Here is a 24,787-nt window from a genome sequence, read left to right on the forward strand (position 1 = left end):
CAGTTTTATATCCCATCCTCCACAACGAGCTCAGAACAGGTAACAAGGTTGATATACATAAGCACAAACAAACAAATTATGAATTTACATTTGTACAGTAATGTTAGATATACAGAGTCAAGCTTAGCACCCATTTTGATCTTTAAGTTAACATACGGTTATTTCCATCTGCAGTTAACAACCAGAGTGGATCTAGTTCAGTGTACATGAGAATACATATGGTTTGAAGGGAGTGACTGGATTTATAGGAAAAGATAGCCCTTTAAGGGATCTGATGTGAGGAGGCATTTGATTCCAATAACTTGGTAGGAAATGGGAGTAGGAACAGTGTCTAGCGCTCTGGAGTTGGAGGGTGCAACCAGGAGATACCTGTAGATGTGTTTTCTCCTGGGAACGGAGTGGTCTGTTTGGGACATGTGTACCCCATTTCGCCAGCATTCTCAGTCAGTATTGGATTTAGATTTACACCAAATTCACTCTAACTAGTGGTGTAATAAGAAGGGTGGAGGGCGGACCACCCTGGGGTGATGTCTTGGTCGGGGCGCCGGCAACTGTCCTCCTCTTTTCCTCCCCCACTCCTTCTTGACCCCCACCTGCCGTGCGCATGCACCCCTTCCCTCGTACCTCTTTAATTTTCATGGTGCCAGCAGCATCACAAACTTGTTGCCCGCATCGGTGTCAGCACTCTCTGATGTCACTTCCAGGTCTCGCACACCAGGAAAATTAAAGAGGTATGGGAGAAGGGAAGGGGGTGGGGCGCATGTGCAGCAATTGGGGGCAGAGAAGAGGGCTCACCTTCACTATACCACTGACTCTAACTGCCTGATTGTCTTAAGTCAGAGAGTTCTTTATCAAACCATCCTGCAGATTTGCGGACATGTATTTTAATGAAAGTGCTTAGGGGCTATGTCATCTAAGGTGGCTGTGCTAGTTTCCTCCCAAAAAGAGTAGAAAATGGGAGGATTAGAATTCCCAGAAGCTAATTCATACCATTACCGAAATCCGTGGAACTTATAGTTCCTCTGTGTAGGACTTCTCTTTTAGATTTAGATAATTGAACATTTTTTGACTGTAGCCAATTTAGGTTGAAACTATACATCGGGAATCTACCTAATGGCTAGGTCAGTGTGTGAAAGCCCAGGGAACTGGGTTTGAGTTTCACTGTTATCTCTTTATGACCTTGGGCAAGTCACGTGAACTTCCAGGTAGACTGTGAGCTCACTAAGGACAGAGAAAGTGCTTGAATGCAATATGTTAACCCCTTTGTTTGTACAGAAAGACTATATATAAATAATAAAATAAAATAGCCCTCCTTCAACCAAACTGCAGCAAGCAGCCAACAATTTCATATTACAGGTATGTCATTAGATGCTGGTATTTTCACATTTTGTTGAGATTTATCATGCTCGCAACAAAATAATATCCTTACTACAATTCCTAGAACAATTTTTAAAATGTCAATTACAACTCTAAGCTGCACTGTTTCCTCAAAATGTCACTGCTGCTAGTTCAAGAACAAATTAATAAAGCATAGACAATATTACATCAGATTTCAAAATCAAAACTGAACTATCAATTCATCCCACTAACAAAAAACATTTGCTTAGCTTCTCATACAAAAATATGTACAAGTTAATACTTGCATAAAACACATAAAAACAACAAATTAATCCAGTCTAAACAGAAAAATTAAGGCAGATGAAGAACATATAGCCTATCTAGACATGCTATCTACTAGCCTTTCCTCTCCCTTAGAGATCCACCGTACTTATCCCAAGCTTTCCTGAATTCAGATACACTTTGCCCCTCTTTTATGAAACCGCGTTAGCAGTTTCTAGCGTGGGGTGCTGCTCCCGACGCTCACTGAGTTCCTATGAGCGTCAGAAGCAGCGCGAGCCATTCAGCTATCGCAGTTTCATAAAAGGAGGCCTTCGTCTCCACCACCTCCACTGGGAAGCCGTTCCAAGCATTCACCACCCTTTCCCTGAAAAAGTATTTTCTGAGATTACATAGTAACATAGTAACATAGTAGATGACGGCAGATAAAGACCCGAATGGTCCATCCAGTCTGCCCAACCTGATTCAATTTAAATTTTTTTTTTTTTTTTTTTCTTCTTAGCTATTTCTGGGCGAGAATCCAAAGCTTTACCCGGTACTGTGCTTGAGTTCCAACTGCCAAAATCTCTGTTAAGACTTACTCCAGCCCATCTACACCCTCCCAGCCATTGAAGCCCTCCCCAGCCCATCCTCCACCAAACGGCCATACACAGACACAGACCGTGCAAGTCTGCCCAGTAACTGGCCTAGTTCAATATTTAATATTATTTTCTGATTCTAAATCTTCTGTGTTCATCCCACGCTTCTTTGAACTCAGTCACAGTTTTACTCTCCACCACCTCTCTCGGGAGCGCATTCCAGGCATCCACCACCCTCTCCGTAAAGTAGAATTTCCTAACATTGCCCCTGAATCTACCACCCCTCAACCTCAAATTATGTCCTCTGGTTTTACCATTTTCCTTTCTCTGGAAAAGATTTTGTTCTACGTTAATACCCTTTAAGTATTTGAACGTCTGAATCATATCTCCCCTGTCTCTCCTTTCCTCTAGGGTATACATATTCAGGTCTTCCAGTCTCTCCTCATACGTCTTCTGGCGCAAGCCTCCTATCATTTTCGTCGCCCTCCTCTGGACCGCCTCAAGTCTTCTTATGTCTTTCGCCAGATACGGTCTCCAAAACTGATTACTTCTTAGTCTTCACCTTCATCCTATGCCCCTCCTTCCAGAGTTCCCTTTCAGTTGAAAGAGACTCGCTTCATGTCCATTGATGCCACATAGTTATTTAAATGTCTCTGTCATAATTCCCCTCTCCTGCCTTTTCTCCAAAGCAGAAATATTGAGATCTTTAAGTCTGTCCCCATATGCTTTATGCTGCATTTATTTATTCAATTTTCTATATCGTTCACCCAGGAGAGCTCAGAACAATTTACATGAGTTTATTCAGGTACTCAAGCATTTTTCCTTGTCTGTCCCAGCGGGCTCACAATCTATCTAATGTACTTAGGGCAGTGACTTGCCCAGGATCACAAGGAGCAGCATGGGTTTGAACCCATAACCACAGGGTGCTGAGGATATAGCTTTAACCACTGCGCCACACTCTCCACCAACCATTTTAGTAGCCATCCTCTAGACCAGTGGTCTCAAACTCAAACCCTTTGCAGAGCCACATTTTGGATTTGTAGGTACTTGGAGGGCCTCAGAAAAAATAGTTAATGTCTTATTAAAAAAATGACAATTTTGCATGAGGTAAAACTCCTTATAGTTTATAAATCTTTCCTTTTGGCCATGATCAAGAAACTTTTATTTTACTTTTGTGATTATTATAAACATATCAAGGGCCTCAAAATCATACCTGGCGGGCCGTGAGTTTGAGACCACTGCTCTAGACCAACTCCATCTTGTTTATATCTTTTAGAAGGTTTGGTCTTCAGAATTGTACACAATATTCCAATCGAAGTCTCACCACTCTTATACAGGGGCATCATTACCTCCCTTTTTCTACTGGTCATTCCTCTCCCTATGCACCCAAACATCATTCTAGCTTTCATTGTTGCCTTTCCTACCTGTTTGGCTACCTTAAGATCATCATGTACTATCACACTCAAGACACACTCCTCTTTTGAACACAAAAGTTCTTCACCTTCTAAACCAGGGGTATCCAACCTGTTGGCTTCCCTGGGCCGCATTGGCTGAAAAAAATGTTTCTGGGGCTGCACAAACACGTAAATGCTGCAGCATGACAGAGGAGGGAGCCGGCAAGACGGTAAACATCCGGGGGCAGCAGAGGAAAACACTGCATTGCCCTTGACTGGGGCAGCACAAAATACTTCACGGGGCCACATGCAACCCGAGGGTCACAGGTTGGACACCCCTGTTCTAAACTGTACCATTCCCTTAGATGTTTGCAGCCCAAATGCATGACCTCGCATTGCTTAGCTTTAAATTTTAGCTGCCAAATTTCAGACCATTCTTCAAGCTTCGCCAGTACTTCCTCTAGTTATCCTCACCATCAGGGGTGTCCTATTGCATATTTTGGTATCTCCTGTAAAGAGGCAAACCTTACCAGACAGCCCTTCAGCAATATCGATTACAAAAATTCTAAAAAGAACAAGCCCAAGAACCGAACCTAGAGACACACTACTGATAACATCCCTTTCCTCAGAGAGATCTCCACTGCCTTCCACTCAACCAGTTCCTAACCCAGTCCATCACTTTGGGGCGCATTCTGAGAGCACTCAGTTTATTTATTAGACACCTGTGTGGAACAGTGTCAAAGGCTTTGCTAAAATCTAAATACACCTCATATAGTGCTAGACTTTGTACTTTTTGAAAGAGTAAAAAATCGATTCACTTTTACCCATTCTATGCCATTCAGGATTTTGTAGACCTCAATCATACCCCCTCAGACATCTCTTTTCCAAGCTGAAGACCCCTAACCTCTTTAGCCTTTCCTCTTACAAGAGGAGTTACACCCCCTTTATCATTTTAGTCACTCTTTTCTGAACTTTTTCTAATTCCACTATATCTTTTTTTAGATATGGCAACCAGAACTGAGTGCAATTTCCAAGGTAAAGTCTCACCATGAAGTGATACAGCAGCATTATAATATTCTTGGTCTTATTTACCATTCCTTTCCTAATAATTCCCAGTATCCTGTTTGCTTTTTTGGCTGCCGCCACCACACAATGGGTAATTCAATGTAGTGTCTACAATGACACTCAGATCTTTTTCTTGGGTGCTGACTCCTAAAGGTGGACCCTAGCATTAGCTAGCTATGATTTGGATTATTCTTTATTCTTCCCAATTTGAATCACTGCGCATTTATCCACCTTAAATTTCATCTGTCACTTGAATGCTCAGTCTTCCAATTTCCTAAGGTCTTCTTGTAATTTTTCACATTACGCATGTGTTTTGACAACTTTGAATAGTTTTGTCTCATCTGCAAATTTAATTCCCTCTCTTGTCATTCCAATTTCCAGATTATTTAGGGCTCCTTTTACGAAGGTGCGCTTGCGTTTTTAGCGCACGCACCGGATTAGCACGAGCTATAGCGTGCGTTAGCCGAAAAACTACTGCCTGCTCAAGAGGAGGCGGTAGTGGCTAGCGCACGGGGCATTTTAGCGCATGCTATTCCGCGCGTTAAGGCCCTAACGCACCTTCGTAAAAGGAGCCCTTAGTTTTTGCATCATAACTCAGGCTATATTGTTGCCTCTGTAACTCATTATATGAGGGCATCACAAAGAAACTTCAGAAAAGAATACAGCTGTTACAAAATACAGCAGCCAGACTGATTAGTGGGCTAAAAAGATTTGAAAGACTAACCCCTACACTGCGCGAGCTGCAATGGCTACCAGTACACTACAGGACCAAATTCAAATTTGCTTGAATTATTTCTACCGGGTCAAAGTTCATCACCATTAAGTGAAAGCTGTCATCTACTTCACAAAACAGGCTCCATGAGACTTAATAGGTGTAAGGTCTTGATTAATCCTACATTCAAATATGTCAGATATAAAAGACATCATGAACGCACCTTTAAATACCTGGAAGCTAAACCAGGAATGATTTTCCAATGGAAATTAGAATTATACTTACTTACTGTTTATTTTGCAAATTTCTGAAAACCTTCTTTGAGAAATGGGCTTAGCACTAATATCTATAATTTTAAGTCTTTTGTTCTTACTCATCCTTTGAAAATTTTTATAATTTTTTGGAAACTGCATAGGAGATATAGTGGCATATAAGACACCATTAGCATCATTTATGAATATGCTAAATAGAACTGGTCCCAATACAGAACACCTCTTCCATTGAGTAAAATTTAACCCAATCCTCTGTTTTCTGTCCAATAACAAATTCTTAATCTACAACTGAACATTGCCTCCTATCCCCTGACTTTTTCATTTTCTCTAGAGTCTCTCTCTCATGGAACTCTGTCAAAAGTTTTCTGAAAATCTATTTATACCTTTACCCACATGTTAATTCAACCCTCTTGAAGAAGGCCAGTCTCTGTTTTTTGCTCATTGTAAAAGGTTTTAAAGATGAAGGCAGCAAAACTAAATGGTACTTACTCTTCTTTCCATCCATATCTGCATGGATTTTGCGAGCCAAGAAACCAGCTTTATACACAGCAGCATTGGGGTCATGAGGAATGTCCAGGAAAGGGTTGCAACTGCTGCTGCTCCCAGTTCGGCCAAAGCTCTTCTGCTGGGTCCCATTTGATTTTTCCTCAGTGCAGACTGAAGGGGATTTCTTGGATTCATTTTCATCTCTATTTGAAACAACAATAAAAAGAAGCAAGGGTTATATAAATGAATGAAAAACATCACACAAAGTAAAAATGGTCAAAATACCTTAATTAATCAGGTTCTACTCTTAAAAGGGATATAAAATATTTACTTATTTTCCAAATATTTAATAAATATGTATCACCATAATGTTCCAAACATACAACAATGGAAAAATGAAAACAAAATCTAATCCCACCTGAACTGTAAAACAAAATAAAACTACAAAAACAACAAAATGCTCCCGAGTTAATAGCCTTCCTAATAATCTGGGTATGACTTCTCTTTATGTATCTCTTATAGCAACAAGCTCCACAATTGAGGACCTTGAATTACAGCAAATTGATAAAGATCAGGTTGCAGATATCCAAAAGTTGGGAAAGAAAGGGGGGGGGTGCTGTTGCTGGGTGATTTCAACCTGCCAAATGTGGACTGGAAAGTTCTGCCTGTGGAAATGGAAAGAAGCAGAGAGATCATGGATGCCTTTCAAAGGGCTCTGCTCAGATAGATGGTGAAGAAAGAAATGATACTGGATCTGATGCTCACAAATGGAGAAAGTGCTTCGAGAATTGCTGCAAAGGCACCAGCGCTGTGGGTACCCTCGGCTCTGCAGCTATAGGGGGCTCCCCGAAGGCTGGCATGTTTTCCCCTTCTCTCCACCATTGTCCAGCTTCCCCCTGACCTCCCAGTCTCACTTTAAAAACTAATTACAGCCTGCAGATCACTAGTAATGTAGCAATTTTAATAGGCTGCCGTTGACCTCCATTGCACGTTCCCTCTGATGTTGGCAGGGAGGGAGGGGGTCCAAAGAGAGAGGCATATACCAGACTGAGAGTGGCAGGAAGGGGCAGAAATAATGAGTCTAAAAACAGAGGAGAGGGAGCAAGATGGTGGACAATGGGAGGGAGGGAGGGAAGGAAAAGAAATGGAGAGAAGTTGGACCTATGGAATGATGTGGAGGGAGGGGGCATAGAGATACTGTATAGGAGGTTAGTTGGGAAAAGAAAGGGAGAGATGATGGACTCTGGGGTGGTGGGGAAGGAGGGAGAGATGCTGGATGAAAGGGATGTTGAGAAAAGGAGAGATGGTGGCTCTGGGGATGGTGGGATCCATCGCTGCAGCCGCTCTTTCATTCCTCAGGCCACTGGCAGCAAGAGTGAAGTAAACATACTGCCTTCCGCAGCTGGAAGCTTTCCCTCTGCTACGATTCAATAGGCTGAAACAAATCGAAAAATTTTTCCCCGAATCAGGCAGCACTAGTTCTTAATCCTTAATAGGACATTACCTCTTATCCCATGACTTTCTTATTTCCTCAGAAGCCTTTAATGAGGTACTTTGTCAAATGCCTTTTGAAAATCTAAATACACAATATATAATGGCTCATCTTTATCCTTGTGTTCATTCACCCCTTCAAAGAAATGCAGTAGATTGGTGAGGCACAATTTCTCTTGACTAAATGCATACTGGCTTTCAATCCATGCTTATGGAGGAAAGTTCTATAGTCTGCTGTTGAGACAGATATGGGGGAAGCCACTGCTTCCCCTGAATTGGTGACATGGAATGCTGCTACTATTTGAGTTTTTGCCAGGTACTTGTGATTTGGATTGGCCTACTGGGCTAGATGGACTATTAATCTGACCCAGTAAGGCTATTCTTATGTTCTTATGTTATAATAGTCTCTACCATTTTGCCCAGCTTCAACATCAGACTATTTTCCAGATCACCTCTGGAAACCTTTTTAAAAAGTGGCATCATGTTGGCCACCCTCCAGTCTTCTGATACTAGGCTGGATTAAAAACAAAAAATTACAAGTTACTTACAATAGCTCTGAATGTTCATTTTTCAATTCTATCAGCACTCTGGGATCGATACCATCCAGTCCAGGTGATTTGCTACTATTCAGTTTGTCAAATTGACTTATTACATCTTCCAGTGTTACAGAGATTTGTTTGAGTTTCTCCAATTCATCAGAACTGAATACCATTTCTGGCACCAGTAGCCCCCCACATCTTCCTCAGTGAAGACCGAGGCAAATAATTTAATGTCTCCGCTATGGCCTTTTCTTCCTTGAGAGACCTTTTTATCCCTCGGTCATCTAGCTTCCCGGCTTCTTGCTTTTAATATACCTAAAAAAGTCTTTATTGTGTGGTTTTGCTTCCAGTGCATTCTTCTTTTCAAGGTCTCTCTTTGCCTTCCTTATTAGTGCCTTGCATTTAACTTGACATTCCTTGTGCTGATTACAATTATTTTCCGTTGGATCCTTCTTCCACTTTTTGAAGGATTCTCTTTTAGCTCTAATAGCTTCTTCCTTCACCTCACTCTTTAACCATGCCAGCTGCCGTTTGGTCTACCTTCCTCCTTTTTAAACACATGGAATATATGTAATTTGGGCTTTCAGGATGCATATTTTTGACCTTTGCAGCTGCTCCTCTAAGTTTCTTTTTTACCATTTTCCTCAAGTTATCATAATCAGCTTTTTAAAGTTAAATGCTGTTGTCTAGGATTTCCTGTGTGAACTTATTCCAGGGATTATATCAAACTAGTGTTTAAGCCCGTTAGATTAACGGGTGCTAGATGACCTCCTCTCCTGCTTTTGAACCTGGGCAGAGGCAGAGCCGGGGCGGGAGGGAGTGACGGTGGGAGAGCAATTTCAAAGCCTCGGAAGTGGCGGCTCCTTGACCAATCCGTGCTTACAACGTCCCCACACTCGCGGTCTGGCTGGCTCCCCCACCAAAGCCCTTCGCAGTGGCAGCCCCTCCCGCATCCGTCCCCGTGTCCCAAGCCTCTCTGAAAGCCGGCTCCCATGAAAATGGTACCCCCTGTCCAAAGCCGCCGCGGCAGCCTCCCTCAAAACACATTTCAAATCTGACATATTGTAATCACAAAACAGAAAATAAAATTATTTTTCTTACCTTTTGTTGTCTGGTTATTATTCATATCATGTAGGGGTCTCAGGCTATGGTTGGCTTTTGATAACTCGCTTGCCAGGGCCCCTTCTTTCTTCTTCCCTCCCTCCATCCCTGCAGCTAAAGACAGGCAGCTCCCCCCCAGTGGTCTGAGACAGGAGGGAGCAGTTAGGAGAGGGTCTGAGGGCAAAGAGGGGCTCAACAGCGCCCATCCACCTTTCCTTCCCTCCCTCCATCAGGTGCAGTGAATCCACCAATGTTAAAAGGAGCCGCGTCGAAATCGGAGGCCTGCCACTGCCGTAGCACGTTCCCCTCTGCCTTGGTCCCGCCCCTTCTCTGACATATGGGACCGCGGCAGAGGGAACGTGTTACGGTGGCGGCATGGCTCCAATTTCAAAGCAGCTCCTTTTAACATAGGCGGAGGTGAACTGTACCTGATGGAGGAAGGGAAGGAACGGTGGGGCAAATTTCAGCAACGGCAGGAATTGTTTGGCGGGCCAAGCACCGGTTTCTTTAGGCAGCCCCAGTTGTTTACTTGGATTCAATGTGAGCCGGATGAGGAAGGCCGCCGCAGCCTCGCGGCTAGGTAGGGGGACAACAATGGCACTTATGCTCAAGCCCCTGCCGCAGCTCCTCTCTCGATCCTGGTGCGGTTCGAGAGAGGAGTCGTGGCGGCGGCTTGAGCATAAGCGTGATTGTGTCCCCCTACCTAGCGGCGAGGCTGCGGCGGCCTTCCTCACCCGGCTCTCACGGCTGGCGGCCGGCGAACCCTAATGCTGACATTGAATCTAAGTAAACAACCAGGGCTGCCTAAAGAAACATGGTAATCATATTCTGTTCTGAAAGCCCCGGCCGCAGCTCCTAGGCGGTTGAGGGGGGAAGGTTGTGGTCGGAGTTGCTAGGCTGCAGCGGATGTGTGAGTTGCGAGTGTGGGGCCTGTAGCGGCGCGAGGTGGAGAGCAGGCTGTGGTGACGTAGTAGGCGCGCATGCGCACTCGTGTTTCCGCAACGGGATCAGGGAACACGATTTTTTTAGTGCGCATGCGCGTCCTACCATTTTATTATATTAGATGCAATCATGTGGAATGTATCAAAGCAGTCCCTGGAATTTAGGATGCAACATATGAGCCTGCTGACAGCACTGAAGCTCTGAAAACTGTATCTAATTTTGCCACTATATCCACCCTAACATTTTGTAAAAGTATGGAGAGAGGACCAAGTGGCTGCTCTACAAATCTCTTCCATGGACACTGCTTTTGACTCTGCCCAGGAGGAAGCTACATTCCTAGTGGAGTAGGCCTTCAGGGAAATCAGGTATCTTACTGCCACAGTATCTCTGGGCTTATTATTACAGGATTGATCCAGGGACTGATGAGCTTTTGAAGCCAGCGGCAGCTACTGCCCGCTAATACAAAGAGATGATCCAACAGCCGAAACTCTTTACTCACTTCAAGGTAATGCAGCAACACTCTGCGCATGTTTAGCAACTTCATGATTCTGTCAGTCTTCTTGAAGCCTGAATGCATACACACCAACAACCAGACCTCGTGATTGACTTGACAGCTAGGTACTACCTTCAGCAAGAAGGAAGGGACTGTACACAGTACAATTACCATCTCTAATATTCTGAGGAAAGGTTTCCTGCAGGATAGAGCCTGAAATTATGATACTTGTTATGCAGACGTAATAGCCACCAAAATGGTGCTTTCACAGTGACACCCATTCTTGAAGCCTCCTTCAACGGCTCATATGGAACTCTGGCTAGAGCTCGCAGGACGAGAGTCAGATTCCATGTTGGAAAAGGATGCTCTTTTGGTGGATGCAAACGTAATGCTCCCTTTAAAAATCTGGATGAGAGGCCACCTTTGCAGGTCCAAGGTCTGAAGCACGAGAGACCTGCGATGTGTACTTTGTGGGAGCCCAATCAGGGTTGTAATTAGATCCTTGTTTTGTTGTGCACACTAGCTCTAGAACCTCTTCCAGACCTTCGCATAGGACAACAGCATTGTGTGTTTCTTGGACCTCAGGAGAGTGGCAATGACCACTTCTGAATAGCCTAACGCATTATATTGAAACATTTTTATTGATGACCACCAATAGGTACAAAAGAATAAACAACAGAACAGGATATAGAGGCAACAGTCCCAACTCGACAAAAGTACTCACAATCCAGAAACCATAGTCATCCCTCCCCCCTCCTTAAACTCCCATAGGGATCCCCCCATATCAATATCAACCCCACCCCAGTACCAAACTCCACCCCCCAAAGAAACTGTCAAAGGCCAAAGCCTGTAAAGTCCATCAGTTCAGAGAGGACAGTGGAAGTGGATGAAGTGGGGAGATAGTACCTGCCGACCAAATACACTTCTCCCTCCGAATCTGCGGTTTCAGTATCCACGGATTTGGTTATTCGTGATTTTTTTTAAAAATCGTTTTAAAATTTTGGGGCTATTTTTAAGCCCTCTGAGACTCCCTGGAACCTTACCTGGTAGTCTAGTGGGCTTTCGAGACAGGAGTGATCTTCCTATGCTTCTGCCCTGTGCAGATCACTCATAGGAAATGGCTCCTGTAGTCTTTTAAGACTACGATGGGAGCTAACGGCAGCCATTTCCTATGAGTGATCTGCACGGGGCAGGAGCATAGGAAGATCGCTCCTTCCCCGAAAGCCTACTAGACAACAGGTACGGTTCTGGGGGAATCTCAAAGGGCTTAAGGTAAGGTCCTGGATTCCAGGGGAAGATGGGGGGGGGGGGGTTCAGAACTGGCCTGAATATTATTCGCAGTTTTTTTATATCCGTGAGCTGGCTCTGCCTCTAACCCCTGCGAATATCGAGGGAGAAGTGTACTCATCCACCAAGATAAGTACACAAACTTATCCTTACAGGAGGTTATCCACTCTTACTAACCCAATGAGTTTTCAAGCCGTTCTTATTCTGTATCATAGGCAAAAAAACTCCACTCGTTTCAAAATGTAATTTTAAAAAACCGGGAAACATCTCACCACTTGCACAGGGAAAAGGAAAAATAAACAAGAGACTAATTCGTCATTGTGTGGAAAAACAACATTCTTTTGAGGAGTTTAGATGTTTTGTGCTAGAGCATATACCAGTGACGTCACGGAGGGATGACGTGAAGATGAAACTTTACCAGAGTGAACAGAGATCGATTTTCTTTTTGGATACCATCAGGCTTAAGGGCCTTAATCAGAAAATAGAATGGTGTGCATTTTTTATTAGTCTGTTTTGTTGGTTTTTTGATTTTTGTTATTTGTTTTTGCGGTTGCAGTTTGGTGTCTTGCCTAGCTTCCTGCGGAAGTGACATCATGCAATTCAGAGCTTTAATTCAGGAGCAATTTTGACGCCAGTAGTAGACGGAGCAGGAATAAACAAGAGTTTGTCATGGAATTTCCCTGATGCAGCCATAGTGGGCGAAACAAGAGCCTTGTTGGAAGTACAGCCATTTATCTTCACTGAAAAGCTTTTGGGTGACTTAATAAGAATATCGTGTTACTGGATGGAGTCGGATAACAACTGTGAAGATAAGTGTGATTTTTAGTCTCTTGTCTATTTTTCCTTTTCCCTGTGCACAGTGGTGGGATGTTTCCCGGTTTTTGAAAATGACATTTTGAAATGAGTGGAGTTTTTTGCCTATGATACAGAATAAGAACGGCTTGAAAACTCATTGGGTTGCCGTCTGCATATTATTGATAATTGAGGCCTTTTCTCCACTTTTGAGCAAATGGTTTTCTGAGGGCACTTCCACCACTTGGCGAATAACATTTGTTTCTAGATTTTTGAATTATATTTTGTTATTATTGTTTTTGTTCTTGAAAGACATTTAAATACCTATGTGGCATAAATACACAAGATGCGTCTCAAATGAAAGGAAATTCCAGAGTGAGAGGGCATAGAATGAGGTTAAGAGGTAGCTCAGGAGTTATCTAAGGAAATACTTTTTAACAGAAAGAATGGTAGATAAGTGGAATAGTCTCTCAGGAGAGGCGGTGGAGACAAAGACTATCTGAATTCAAGAAAGTGTGGGACATGCATGTGGGATCTCTTAGGGAGAAGGGGAGATAATGGATGCTGCAGATGGGCAGAATGGACTCCCACAGGTGGGACATGGCCATACCGGGTTACAATTTGTTCCGCCGAGACAGGGAGGGCAAAATGGGAGGAGGGTAGCACTATATGCCAAAGATGACATCAAAGTTACCAGAATCACAGACATTAGGTACACAGGGGAATCCCTTTGGGTAAATTTGGCCAGGGGAAAGGACAAATGCCTGTACCTTGGCATAGTATACAGACCTCCAAGACAACAGGAAGACAGTGATATGGAATTAATCGAGGACATAGAGAATATCACTTTGCGGGGGCACACAGTATTGCTGGGTGACTTCAATATGCCTGATGTGAATTGGAACACAATTTCCTCTGCGACCAGCAGCAGCAGGAGGCTATTAAACTCTATAAAGGGAGCAAGACTCAAGCAAATGGTTTTGGAGCCAACTAGGGAACAGGCGATTCTAGACCTAATAATTACCAACGGAGAAAGTGTCACAGAGGTCTCAGTGGGAGACACGCTTGCGTCCAGTGACCACAACATGGTATGGTTTAACCTCAGAAAAGGTTTCACCAAATCCAACACATTAACCAAGGTCCTCAGATTCAAGGACACCAACTTCGAGAACATGGGGAAATTCATCCATCAGTCGCTGCAAAACCAACCAGAGACAGATAATGTAGAGGAAATGTGGTCAACACTGAAAGTTACTATACAAGAAGCAACAAACCGATTTATAAAATCAGCAAGTAAACGACGAAGAAATAACAAACCGCAGTGGTTCTCTACGGAGATCTCCAACCTCATAAAAGAGAAGAAAAGAGCATTCATCTCCTTCAAACATTCAGGGAAGCAGGACTCCAGGGAAGGCTATCTGGCCAAGTCAAGAGCCGTCAAAACGGCAGTCAGGCAGGCCAAATTGCAGATGGAGGAGAATCTAGCAAAGATCATCAAAAAGGGCGATAAAGCATTCTTTAGGTATATTAGTGATAGGAACAGGAACACAGGAGGGATAGTACGCCTTATGAAACCAGACGGGAACTATGTAGAATCGGACTCCGAGAAGGCTAAACTATTAAATGAATACTTTTGCTCAGTCTTCACCCGTGAGGCGCTGGGATCCGGCCCTCAGCTACCAACAGGGGATAGATTACATTGCATTACATTACATTAGTGATTTCTATTCCGCTTGTACCTTGCGGTTCTAAGCAGATTACATTAGAAGATGGCTGGTCATTTCCTTAGCTCGATAGACCCGTTTTTCAACTTCGAGTTTACGCCCAGTAGTGTCTACTGTGAACTATCCAAACTCAAGGTTGACAAAGCTATGGGGCCAGACAACATACACCCCAAAGTACTCAGGGAGTTAAGAGACACCTTGGCGAAACCACTATCAACACTCTTCAATCTCTCCCTTAGCAAGGGAAGAGTCCCGCTAGACTGGAAAACGGCTAATGTCATTCCACTACATAAAAAAGGATGCAGGACGGAAGCCACGAACTACAGACCAGTGAGTCTCACATCAATAGTGAGCAAACTGATGGAAACTCTAATCAAACACCAATTGGATACGGTCCTGAACGAGGGGAATCTGCGAGATCCCCATCAACATGGGTTCACAAAGGGGAGGTCTTGTCAATCCAACTTAAATCAGCTTCTTTGACTGGGTGATGAGGAAGCTGGATATTGGGGAGTTCCTGGACGTCGTGTACTTGGATTTCAGCAAAGCATTCGATAGCACCGCAGGTTGTTGAGAAAGATGAACTCTATAGGTTTGGGTGATACCTTGACTACATGGGTGGGGGACTGGCTAGGAGGTAGACTTCAGAGGGTGGTGGTGAATGGCTCCCCCTCAGAAATGACAGAGGTGATCAGTGGAGTACCGCAAGGCTCGGTCTTGGGCCCAATCTTATTCAACATCTTCATAAGGGACTTGGCTGAGGGGCTTCAGGGTAAATTAACGTTATTCGCCGATGACGCCAAATTATGCAATATAGTAGACAAGAACACAACAGGACCTGACATCAAATCCAAGATCGATAGTATGGCACATGACCTCCTCCTACTGGGGAATTGGTCCAGGACCTGGCAACTAAATTTCAACGCCAAAAAGTGCAAGGTCATGCATCTTGGTAACAAAAATCCATGTAAGACTTACAGTCTTAATGGTGAGATCCTAGAGAGAACTGTAGCGGAACGTGACTTAGGGGTAATCATCAGTGAGGACATGAAGACTGCAACTCAAGTGGAGAAAGCTTCATCTAAGGCCAGACAAATCATGGGTTGCATAAGCAGGAGTTTTGTTAGCCGTAAGCCCGAAGTCATAATGCCATTATATAGGTCCATGGTGAAAACCCATCTGGAATATTGTGTGCAGTTCTGGAGACCACATTACCGCAAAGATGTGCTGAGACTTGAGTCGGTCCAGCAAATGGCCACATGGATGGTAACAGGGCTCAGGGAGCTCCCGTATGAGGAACGGCTGAATAAATTGCAGCTCTACTCCCTAGAGCAGTGATGGCTAACCTTTTTGAGCCCGAGTGCCAAACTGCCGCACAAAGCCAAAGAATTTCCTCAAAGTGCCAGCACGTCAATTAAACCTTAATAACAAGATTTTAGTATCTAAAAACTCTTTATAAAGTTGCCTGAACTATGTAACATCATTTTTAAAGGTTGGAATCTTTGTATTGTCAGAGAATCAATTTGATTCACAATCCTTTGGTTTTCATTTCAATTTATTGGCAATTTATAATGTTTTAATGATTTCATTCAATTTAATGAATTTAGGAAGAATTTGATTCAGTTACACAATATATTTTAAATGCATTATTCACATAACATGTCAAATGTATCCTGAGTAAAAAAAAAGATAAACTTCTTAAAACTGTTAACTGTGTCAAGACTCGGTGTGCATTCCCAAAGAGTCTATACATGTTTTTTTGTAAAATTTACAATCAAATTAGAAAATAGTTAAATCATTACATTTCTAATAATATGATGTAAAGAAAACAAAAGAGCTTTCAATTAAACCAACCGTTTTTATTGGAAATTCCAGAATGGAATACAACAGGGCCATATAAAGTCCCTTTTTTAAATAACATCTTTAAATAATATTTAAATAACTTAGAAAGTGTCTTAACTGCAAACTGAAAACACTGCTTCATGTAAACATATGCATTGGGCATGCTCTGAAAAAAATTAATGTGATTTTTGTTGTTGCATGCATGCTGATAACTTGTCAATCCTTGGCTCATAGTGCGTTAATTTCAGAGCAACACATGCAGCACTCATGTCATCCGTTAATCTGTTTCTAGCATCAGATTTTATATGATTCAAAGCCGAAAACAGCTGCTCACAAGCATAGGATGACCCAAACATAGTAAGAAGAGCAATCCCAAGTGCTTTCATGGACTTAAAATTGTCTGGCAGAGAATTCCACGCTTTTAGGATTTCATTTTCAGAACTGCTAGCAGTGATTTCATTTGTCACCCTTTCACACTCAATATGTTCAAGAGCCGCACGCAGGTCATTGAATTTACTTTTCCAGATAGAGCTTTCTTTAAATTCCAGTAGCTCCATTTCCAAATTTTGAATATCCAACCACTGTAAGCAGGAAAGATCAAGATCTTCAAATGTGGACTTTTCTGGGGATGTTATAAATGAAAGGGTTGTCTCCATCTTACGGAACTGAGAAAATCTTTTACTAAAATTCTCCTTTGCTTCGGCTACAATGGTGGAATATGCTTTGTGGATTTCCTGGTGTTTTTTATGACTGTCCACAAATGTTGTAGAATTATCCAAATGTATTTTTAGGTTGGGAAAATATTTTAGCTGTCCACTCTCAAGGTCTTTTTCAAAAACATGCAATTTTCTCTCAAAAGCTTTGATGTCACTAAACATGCTTTCTGCTGTTTTTCCCATGCCTTGTAATTTTTTGTTTAGTACATTAAAGTGGTTAGTAAAATCTGTAAAGAACATGAGGCTGGTAAGCCAGGCCATGTTGGTGAGTTGAGGATAGTCTTCCCCCTTTTCGTTCATAAATAGCCTAACTTCTTCCAAGCAGGCCACAAATCTCTCTAACACTCGTCCTCTGCTCAGCCACTGGACATTATTGTACATCAGTAAAGTGTTATATTGTGCCTGAACCTCATCAAGAAGGGCTTGAAATTGTCGAAAATTAAGAGCACGCGCCATGATGAAGTTCACCATTTTTTGTTACATCTTTGAGGACATCGTCAAGTTTTTTGCTGCTTTCTTTGGCGCAGAGAGCCTCTTGATGTATTATGCAGTGAAATTGAATCAGTGGATGTTTTGCTTCCTTAGCAAAGAAATGAATGAATCCTGATGTTGTCCCCACTATGCTAGGTGCTCCATCGCTAGTAACTGAAACTACTTTTTCTGGACTTATGTCTAGTGATGAAAAAGCCTCCATCACAGCATTGTGGATATCTATCCCTTGTGTTCTTCCAGGCAAAGACAGCAGTTTTACCAGCTCTTCTCTCATGATGTCACCAGTAGCATAACGCAAAATGAGCGCTAGTCTTGCATGGTTAGTAATATCTGTACTTTCATCCAAGCACATGGAGTAGAAGGGTGCTTTTTGTAAGTCGCAAGTAAGCTGTTGACTAACATCAGCAGCCATTCGCAGAACCCTATCTTTTGCAGTATTTCTGCTTAGCGGCATCTCAGAGATGCGCTGCACAATTTTATCCTTGTTTTGGAAATCATGGAAGAGTGAATTATTCCCAGCCAAAATTGCCTTTTTGATAAAATCTCCATCAGAGAGGGGCTTACCATGTTTTGCCATGTACAGTGAAATTTGAAAGCTGGCAACTGTAAGATGATTAGTTTTTGAAAGATAGTTGCTAAAACTAAGAGACTGGGAGTGATATTTCTTTAATTTTCCTACAAGGAACTCTTTTCTTTGAGCTAAACCAAGTTCAGCAACACTGTTATGGTTGGTCTCAAAGTGACGTTTGACACTTGATGTGCGAGACACAACACTTTCATTACACATAATACACAATGCTTTCCCACTGCGTTCAATCACTCCATATGTACTCTGTCCAGGCCTCTTGGAATGGTCTTCCACTATCTGTTTTTGCTTTTTTTGCTGTACTCATTTTCTTTGTTCAAGACTTCAAGTCTACAAAAAGATAAAATTTGTATAATAAAAAAAATCTAATTAAGTGCTGTATACAAATCCGTCCCCATAAAAAAATATGTGATTGGGGAATTTTACTAATTGTAGACATCCGTTTTGGTCAAAAAATATACTGTCCGGGTGAAAACCGGACTTGTGCAACCTGAGTGTATGGGAAAAGGACTTTTATTTTTCATTATTGGAGCCTTTGTTATTTTATTATGATGTTTACAAAAGCACTGTGAAGGGCCACATATACACTTTACTGTTTTTTGCTATATTGAGTTTTCCATAAGGTACAGCGCAGAGGATTAGTGTGTTGGTTGTTCACAGAGAGCCCAGCCCTCCTCTCAGCTTACTGAACTTCTCTATGCAATCATCATAAGCAGCTTTTTTATTTCCTCGAATTTAGCATGTCCCCCATGGAAGATACAGAGGTTTTTACAGAGGAGCACATTATTAGACACATTAACTTCCCCCCATATCCTCACCTCTCTAGCATGGGAGCGTGGAGTCACACTACAGCCTCACTGAGTTCCTGTGATAGACTCAGTGTGAAGCTTCTCTTCCTCCCCCCACTTCCCCCTCACACACTTCCTCTTCCTCCCCCCACTTTCCCCTCACACACTGCAAAGCAGACACCGGCACACTCGCCTCCCGCCGCGCCGCATATCTTAATTGCGGACTAGAGAGTTGCGCGGGAACAGAAATCCCACCCGTCCCCGCCAAAGTCTCACCCATCCCCACCCGTCCCCGTGAGGAATCCCTCTGTCCCCACCTGTCCTCGTGAGGAATGTCCTCCGTCCCCGCCCGTCCCCATGAGGAATCCCCTCCATCCCCGCACGTCCCTATAAACTTCAGAAATAGTTATTTCATTTAATTATGCTACTGAATTAAAGGCTCTGGTAGAAACCCATTTACAAATAAGCAAAAAGACTTTATTAATTTGGAAATATTAATTGGGGAGAATACACACTTTGTAAACAGGTTTCTACCAGAGCCTCTTTTGTTTATAAATTTTTATCAACACAACTAATATACTACTTTATCCTGAAGCAAAAAAAAAGAAAAAAAGAAATAGAATTCTTTTCCTACCTTTGTTGCCTGGTTTCTGCTTTCCTCATGTTCTCATTCAGTTCCTTCCATCCACTGTCTCTCTTCCTTCTGCGTCTTCCATTTGCTCTGTTACTGTGCCTCTCCCTTTCTCCCCCCTTCCAAATTGGTCTGGCACCCATCTTCTTCCCTCCGCTCCCCCCATAGTCTGGCATCTCTGTCTTCTTCCCTGCCAGCGTCTTCTCCCCACTCTCTCATCCCCATTTCCTTTCAGCGTCCTTCTCCCCCCCATCTTCCCCATGTCCTGTCAGCGTCCTTCTCCCCCCTCTGTCTTCCCCATGGCCTTTCAGCATCCTTCTCCACCCCACCCCCCATCTTCCCCATGTCCTTTCAGCTTCCTTCTCCACCCCTTTGTCTTCCCCATGTGCTTTCAGCGTCTTTCTCCCCCCCGTCTTCCCCATGTCCTGTCAGCGTCCTTCTCCCCCTTCTGTCTTCCACATGGCCTTTCAGCGTCCTTCTTCACCCCTTTGTCTTCCCCATGTGCTTTCAGCGTCCTTCTCCCCCCCCATCTTCACCATGTCCTGTCAGCGTCCTTCTCCCCCTTCTGTCTTCCACAAATGCTTTCAGTGTCCTTCCCCCCCACCCCGTCTTCCCCATGGCCTTTCAGCGTCCTTCTTCACCCCTTTGTCTTCCCCAGTGCTTTCAGCGTCCTTCTCCCCCCTCCTTCTCTCCCGCCCCGGGTGCAGCACAGCCGGCCAGGTCCCCTTACTTTTGTGGCGCTTCCGCGACCGACAGACCGACAACAGCCCCGGTCTGACAAACCTCCCTGCCCTTAACCGCGAATCTAAATTTCCTTCTTACAGCTGCTGTAAGAAGGTAATTTAGATTCGCGGTTAAGGGCAGGGAGGTTTGTCGGACCAGGGCTGTTGTCGGTCGGTCGGGTTAGCGCCACAAACGTAAGGGGACCTGGCCGGCTGTGCTGCACCCGGGGCGGGAGAGAAGGAGGGGGGAGAAGGACGCTGAAAGCACTGGGGAAGACAAAGGGGTGAAGAAGGACGCTGAAAGGCCATGGGGAAGACGGGGTGCCCCTCTCCCTTGGAAGCCACTCGAGCCGCGAGGCTACTCCTCCTTACCTACCCTGCCTGCAGTACAGAGCCGAACGGAAGTCTTCCCAACGTCAGCGCAGACGTCGGAGGGAGGGAGGGCTTTGTTTACCGACGTTAGCGCTGACGTCGGGAAGACTTCCGTTCGGCTCTGTGCTGCAAGCAGAGCAGGTAGGGAGAAAAGCCGCGCGACTTAGTACATCCAGCCCCGCAGGAACCCCGCGACCCTCGGAGGCGTCCCCACGGGATCCCCGCGTCCCGTGCAGCTCTCTATTGCGGACCTTCCCGCGTGCCAGCTGCAAGGCCTTCGCGTGCCACAGCTGGCACGCGTGCCATAGGTTCGCCATCGCTGCCCTAGAGGAACGCAGGGAGAGAGGAGACATGATCGAAACATTCAAATACCTCACGCGTCATATCGAGGTAGGGGAGGATATCTTCTTCTTCAAGGAACCCACGTCAACACGAAGGCATCCGTGGAAAATCAGGGGAGGGACATTGCATGGCGACACCAGGAAGTACTTTTTCACAGAGAGGGTGGTAGATCGATGGAATAGTCTTCCGATACAGGTAATTGAGGCCAGCAGTGTGCCTGATTTTAAAGCTAAATGGGATCGAAAGGTGGGATCTCTTCACAAAGGGAGGTAGGGGAGGGTCATTGGTGTGGGCAGACTTGATGGGCCTTGGCCCTTATCTGCCGTCACTTTCTATGTTTCTATGATGGGCCTTTTGGCTTTTATCTGCCATTATGTTTCTGAGAAAGAGATATTGCAAAAACTGCAACATGTTTGCAAGTGTCCCTACTTTTGTTCAAGGATTTAATTTTCCTCAACTTTGTGAAAGTTTCAAACACTCATTGGACTTTTTTTATTAAATAAAATTTTCAATAAAATTGTATTGGTGGCTAACACAGCTTGACCCATTGTTTTCATTAGTGCTGTTTAGTTATCTGAACTGTATTACGATATCCAAGGAGGGATAAGAATTGGCATTTTTAGATAAATTGTTTAATGCAACTGTTTACACTGGTTTATGAATCATTGATTAGAGAGCATTCTTAAAGCAAATAAATAAATCAACCCACCAGGTTAAATGTTGGCAGCAAATGACTGAATATGATTTATAGTCATATGTAATATTTTCCTGACAAAATTTAGAATTACTGTCTCTAGCAGTATCTTCCCAGAAAAGTACAACCTTGGTTCTACTTATCAAGAAATAATCTCAGGCTGAAATGTTATGCACATTTGCTTCTAAGATCAAAGCTGCTTTCACTATGAGCCACAGTAATTATAGTATGCTCCTGGAGCATGTGGCAAATGATTAATGATGTTTATAAAAAGTGTCCAAGGGAGAGGAAAGATTCATTAATGAGCTTGGAAAAAAAAAGCATTATTTAAATTAATTCTGTATTATTGGAAAAATTCCACTTAACAGACAGTTCAGATAATAATAATGGGCAGAGCTAGTTTGTAGAAAAATTGATCTATTACAGACGTGCTAAGCAAATCAAGTTTCAGGAGAGGCATATTCCTTAAGGAGGCCTGGCCTTATTAAGGAAAGATTTAAGAACTTTGATTACTGAATTTGAATCTTGTGGTTTCATAGATAACTCTGCATATTCGAGTTAAGTCAGAAAGTAGACATTAAGGTCTGTATGCTCAAAGAAGCTCTCATTTTAGTAGGGCTATATGCATTAAAGAAAGACAGTTTTACCATGCAGAATCTATTTTGTGTCACTGGCAAAATATGGACTAAAAGTGTTTCGCAGAACAACCCAAAACAGGCTTTGTTCAAGTCTCTGTTGTCATGTACTGGCCTATTTTGGGATATACTATTCATTTAATTCATTTATTTAGCCCGTCCTTCCAAAGGAGCCCAGAACGGGTTACAAAGGTACATTCACTGTATAGAAACGACAAAATTTTTGAAAGACATTTTTGGCAGGCATAGCTTAGAAGAATTTGCGGCATTCGTAGAAGATATTACATGGCATAGCATAGATTTAGGACAGCATTCATTGTACTAACAGAACAGAACATAACTGTACTAAAGTTTTAGTGTTGTAAGCGAGAACATGATTGGTGGTCGGCAGTTAAGGTCCTGTGAGTGGCAATGGTCATTAAGGAGCTGGATTAGTGAAGGGGAAGATTTTCACGGCCTTCCTGAAGTTCCACAGACTGTCTAGCGATCTAATGGATGTGGGGATGATATGCCAAAATCTGGATATAAACTGCGAATAAGAGCGTTTGCGGGCTGTTTCAGTTTTGAGTGAACGGCCAGGTGGCAGTGTGAGCCGTTTCTCTGTTTGAGATCTCAGTGATCTGTTTGGGACGTAAATTTGTAGGTCTGATGTCATGCAGTTCGGTGTCAGCTTATGGAAGGTCTTGAAAGCTAGGACCAAGGCTTTAAAGGCGCAGCGTTTTTGGATAGGTAACCAATGCATGGATGTTAGTGCGGGGGTGACATGGTCTCGCAAGCCTAGGTTTTTCAGGAGACGGATGGCTGCATTTTGTACACCTTGGAGGTGGGAGAGGGTTTTTGCGTGTAAGCCCACTAGTAGTGTGTTGCAATAGTCTAAGCGGGATAATACAAATGTATGCAGTATTTGGGCAAAATCGGTTTCTGAAAAGTAAGCATGGATGCACTTCAGTTGATGGAGGTAATAGAAGGATGAAGACATGTTTGATATGAAATTTGAGGGTGATAGATTTGAGTTGAGGATCACTCCTAGGCTGCAGATGTTATCTTTGGGTGTAAGTGTGTCATTTCCCCAGGAAAAGGATGGGTTGGGGTTTGTGCAGGTGTCTTTGTGTATCCAGAGGAGCGTGTCCTACAGGTATAAATAGTGCCCTCCCTTGGAGGCAGTGGCGTAGTGAGGGTGAGAGGCACTTGGGCGGTCGCGCCCCTCCCCTGCCCTCTTCTCCATCCACCTCTATTTGCTACTTCCCTGCCCCCTTCTGCCGTGCATGCTGCTTCCTTTCCACCATACCTCTGTAAAGTTTGTGGCGCGAGAAGCAACCCCCAAGCAGCTGTCGTACCAGTTTTGGCTCTTCCTCTGATGTCACTTCCAAGGTGCAGGACCAGGAAGTGACATCAGAGGAAGAGCCAATGCTGGCGTGACGGGTCGGGTGGTTGCTGTTCACGCCAGGAATGTTACAGAGGTATGGGGAAGGGAAGTGGCGCACACACATGACAGTGAGAAGGGTAGGAAAGGAGTGGGGGGGGGCATAGAGGACAGGTGCCTGCACCTTCACCAAGATGGCGCCTGAAGCGGACTGCCCCCTTCTCCTCTTACTACACCACTACTTGGAGGGCTTTGCTTCTCTGTCCTTCTCCATCTGAAAACTAGGAGAAGGGCAAGGTTCCTCATACAGCCACTTCAAAGAAAGCCATAGCCAAGCCAAGAAACAAATTCATCTGAAGAAGAAGAACTACAATATTCCTTCCTTTATCTTATCTCTTTTATTTAGGCTATATGAGGTGCCTGATTCATAGTTGAGTATTACAAAATTAAGGTGTACAATAAAAGGATTTTCATTCTTTAAAGCAAACAAAAATAGTGAAGCAAACTTCTTTCTCTAACTGCATCAAAATGTTATCTTTCAAATTACCCCAAAGTACCTCTTTTCTTACAAGTAACTGCAAAACTGGTGGGCACTTCCACCCTTTTACCAAGCTAGCAGGCACAGCTAAGCAACTGATGGCAAGACTGCTCCCTTGCCCTACAACTTCATTATTACGAGCAACAGTTGTGTTGCATTTTGCCTTCAACACAGTTTTCAGTTCAGCATTTCAAACACTGCCCTACTCTTACTGAAAAATAGTGCCTGAACTGACCTGGCTGTTTTCCCATAAACATCCTAAAGGGTTCTTCCTTAACCCGGTTTCAGTTCAGCTTCTCTAAAACCCCAAGTACTAACAAATTCCCGCTGAGGTATAGTGTCTGAACGGGCCTGGATGTACTCCAATATACTTGGTAACAGTCACAAACAGTTGTCTTTTCATTCTAGCCTCAATAAATCTTAAAATACTGAATTCAGGCTCATGGCATCCTTTTCCACAGTGGATTACAGGTAAGGCTCACACAGCAAAATAGCCCTCCTTTAGTCTGTTCCAATGGAGAACCAACATAACCAGCAAAAAAACCCAGTTCTATTGGTATCTTAGAACCTTAA

At 43.6% G+C, this 24,787-nt stretch overlaps 1 protein-coding gene across 3 annotated transcripts in view; it reads right to left on the minus strand.

The window, feature by feature from the left end:
- Positions 1-24,787, minus strand: part of PSD3 (pleckstrin and Sec7 domain containing 3) — an 811,466-nt gene that overhangs the window by 81,085 nt on the left and 705,594 nt on the right. For all 3 annotated transcript variants that reach the window (XM_033915196.1, XM_033915210.1, XM_033915202.1), the window contains one exon: positions 6,128-6,327. In XM_033915196.1, coding sequence (XP_033771087.1) covers positions 6,128-6,327 — 200 coding nt within the window. The remainder of the gene's footprint in view (positions 1-6,127; positions 6,328-24,787) is intronic.

Source organism: Geotrypetes seraphini, chromosome 1 (genome assembly GCF_902459505.1).
Source record: "Geotrypetes seraphini chromosome 1, aGeoSer1.1, whole genome shotgun sequence".
Classification (NCBI taxonomy): domain Eukaryota; kingdom Metazoa; phylum Chordata; class Amphibia; order Gymnophiona; family Dermophiidae; genus Geotrypetes; species Geotrypetes seraphini.